General features: G+C 61.7%; 1 protein-coding gene across 1 annotated transcript in view; it reads right to left on the bottom strand.

The window, feature by feature from the left end:
• XRCC1 (X-ray repair cross complementing 1) overlaps window positions 1–2,879 on the bottom strand; it is a 24,598-nt gene that overhangs the window by 2,798 nt on the left and 18,921 nt on the right. Inside the window, exons 6-13 of the mRNA XM_024768284.1 lie at window positions 2,871–2,876; window positions 2,516–2,621; window positions 2,245–2,354; window positions 2,058–2,163; window positions 1,612–1,870; window positions 1,199–1,315; window positions 212–305; window positions 8–50 (exon numbers count right to left, since the gene is read on the bottom strand). Of these exons, the coding sequence (XP_024624052.1) occupies window positions 8–50; window positions 212–305; window positions 1,199–1,315; window positions 1,612–1,870; window positions 2,058–2,163; window positions 2,245–2,354; window positions 2,516–2,621; window positions 2,871–2,876 (841 nt within the window). The remainder of the gene's footprint in view (window positions 1–7; window positions 51–211; window positions 306–1,198; window positions 1,316–1,611; window positions 1,871–2,057; window positions 2,164–2,244; window positions 2,355–2,515; window positions 2,622–2,870; window positions 2,877–2,879) is intronic.

The raw sequence follows: 2,879 nt of genomic DNA, 5'->3' as shown, positions 1-2,879 counted from the left end.
GGTGAGCTAGGTCCTGCTGCCTGAGAGGGCTTGGCTTTGGTCTGGAGGCGCTGAGGAGGGAGGGTGGGTCAGCAAGGACGGAAGGGGCAGCGCGGGTGTGAGCGTGGGGGGGCGCCTGGAGGAGGCAGGAGTGGAGAGTTTGGGTACCATGACACACCCATGTCCCCCCCCTCCACTCCACCCTCCCCCGCCCGGGCCAGGGGCATCAGACCTTTCGGGGAGGCTTGGGGGCTTCATCCCCACTGCTGCCACCATGAGAGCCCCCCTCATCCTCGCTGCTCGAGTCGGGCCCAGCCATGAGGTACCTGGGGGAGGAATCAGGCCTCAGACAAACAGCAGATGTGTTCTCCGGGAGAGGTGGGGAGGGGGCTTAGGAAGCAACAGGCACTGGCTGTTTATTCAGTATTTACTAAATACTCAGGGTGGCAATCATGGCTCCTCTCCTAGCCCACCCTCCTCCCAGCTCCGGAAGGGCCCCAGAGACCCCCAGCCACCCACATCGGAGACCAGAGCACTTCCTGGCTTCCCTTCCCTCTTTGGGAAGAAATGCCTCATTTCAGAAAAGGAACAACAAAAAAAATCAGAAATAATTCTCCCTTTTGAGAATCAAAGTCAGTTTCTCATTAGGCGCTGAGTGCCCCTGCAGCTCCTCTGGGCAGACACCAGGCTGACTCCAACCCCGGCTCCTCCGCCCAGGCATGCTCTCCGCGTCTGTTCAGCCTGGCAAACCTGTTCTCTTCCTTGAAGACCCCTAGCTCACTGCAGTCCTCCCCTTGGGCCTGCTTCCAAACTGTTTTAGAGCTAAGTCCGGCCCCTCATCAAAGTCAGAGGCCTTCCAGGGCAGGACCCGACGTCGGGGGCCAGCATTGCACAGCCCAGCCTGGCGCCAAGCAGGGGCTTCGGGTGAAGGAATGTGAACGGGCGCTCTCTGCCCTGAGGCTTTGGGAATGCTGTGTCTCCAGCCTGCAGTGTCCTTTTCCTTCACTAAGCAGACTTCCCAGAGCCCTGCACGGACCGCCCCTCGCTGCCCCGCACTGTGTCTCCCGCCCTGCCCCTCCTCCTCTGGGAAGTCTGCTGACTCTGGGCCAGAAGGGCCTGGCCTGATTTCTCTCCAGATCCCTGACACTGCCCAGCATGGGGACAAGGGGCAGGGTCGGGGTGTGCGTGTGTAAACCACATGCGCGCAGGGAGGCCTCACCTCCGAGAGGGCAGCCGCCGCCGCATGCGGTGACAGTCCAGCACCCACTCTTTCCGCACGATTCGGCCTCCGAGGCCTAGGACCTGGCTGTACTTGGGGGTGTTGGCAAAGGCGCAGCTGGCAGAGAGCGGAATGGAGGGTGTCAGCCCGGTGTGATCTGAGAGGTGAAGGGCAAAGAGGGACAAGGGGCACGGAAAGAGAGAGACAGGGAGAGACACGGGACAGATGTGGGAGAAGCAGAAAAGACACAGGGAGGCCGAGGGGAAGACTTTAAGAATCAGAGGGAAGAAGAGAAAGAGAACAAGAGGCAGAGGATACAGAGAGGTGAAGTAACAGAGAGAAGGCAACACAGAGGAGACGAAGAGAGGCAGAGGAGAGGCAGCGGGGAGCGTGGGGAGGGATCGCAGGCCTACATGAGATGGGTGCTGTCTGGAGTCCAGTCTGGACGATACTTGGCCCCCAGCTCCAGGGCCTTGTCCCGGAGCTCCGAGCGGAAGGGGTTCTGGAAGCCGCTCAGTACCACCACCACACCCTGAAGGATCTTCCCCAGCTCCTGCGGGCCGGCGCGGGGGGCCCTGGGCTCAGCACCTTCTCCTCGGGGCTTCCCTGGCGCCGCCCCCCGTGCTGCGGCAGGGACAGGGGCAGTGGCTGGGGTAGGGGTGGGAGCTGACACTGGGGAGGCCAAGGAGTGGATTCAGTCAGTAGCTGTAGGGCTACACCCCCAGCCCTTCCCTACCCAGACCCAGAATCCAGGCCCCCGGCCCCTCCCACCTCAGACCCAGGATCCAGGCCCCCGGCCCCTCCCCCCTCAGACCCAGGATCCAGGCCCCTGTGGGAACAAGGAATCCAGTTTGCTCACATTTGGGTCTCTTGAGGGCGGGTGGTGAGGGCTGGGTGGACGGTTTGCTGGGGGTCTTCTTTTCTTCGTGGCTCAAATCCAGCTTCCTCTTGCCTCTGGGGGACTCCTGAGGATGAGGGGGTGGGATGGGCCGAGGCCTCCAGCTCACCTCCTCCCTTTCCATCCCACCAGGGTCCGATGATCTTACCTTGGAGGTGCTGCCTACTGTCTTGGAGGCCGGAGAGGCAGAGGAGGCGGCACTGGAGGCCTGCAGTGTAGCAGCTGCATAGCTGGGTCCTGCTGGGTCACTGGCTGCGACTGCAGAGGGAGAAAGTGGAGCCAGGCTGAGAGGGCTGGACCCTCAGACCCTTCGGCTCCTATCCATGGGACACAGAGTGTTGTTCCCAAGACCTGAGAGTGACCCAGGAGTCCAGGCCCCCGGCCTTTACTCATTCAGGACCCAGGTTTCCCGCACTCACCTGGGGGGGTCTTGTTGATCCGGCTGAAGAAGAGAGCCCCGGGTCTCAGCGAGCTGGCGCTCTCATCCTCCTCCTTCACGCGGAACTGGCCGAGCTTGGTCACTTTCTAAGGTCCCACAAGGTCAGCGCAGTGGGAGGGCTGTCAGCAGGGTGGGGTGAAGAGGTGGGGAGAAGGTTCTGGGCGGTGGCAGGTAGAGCTTACCTGGGATGAGGCCTCGGCCTCCTCTTTGTCTGGGGGGCTGTGAAACCTTACAAAACTCAGGCCATAGGGGGCATCCTGGGAGAGGAGGGGTGGGAATCAGGGAGTGTGGCCAAAGACTAAGGCTTGGCCCCAATCCCTTTTATTTCCAGAAACCACTTTCTG

Source organism: Neophocaena asiaeorientalis, unplaced genomic scaffold (genome assembly GCF_003031525.2).
Source record: "Neophocaena asiaeorientalis asiaeorientalis breed wild unplaced genomic scaffold, Neophocaena_asiaeorientalis_V1.1 scaffold629, whole genome shotgun sequence".
Classification (NCBI taxonomy): Eukaryota; Metazoa; Chordata; class Mammalia; order Artiodactyla; family Phocoenidae; genus Neophocaena; species Neophocaena asiaeorientalis.
This window is presented reverse-complemented; position numbering and strand designations above follow the sequence as displayed.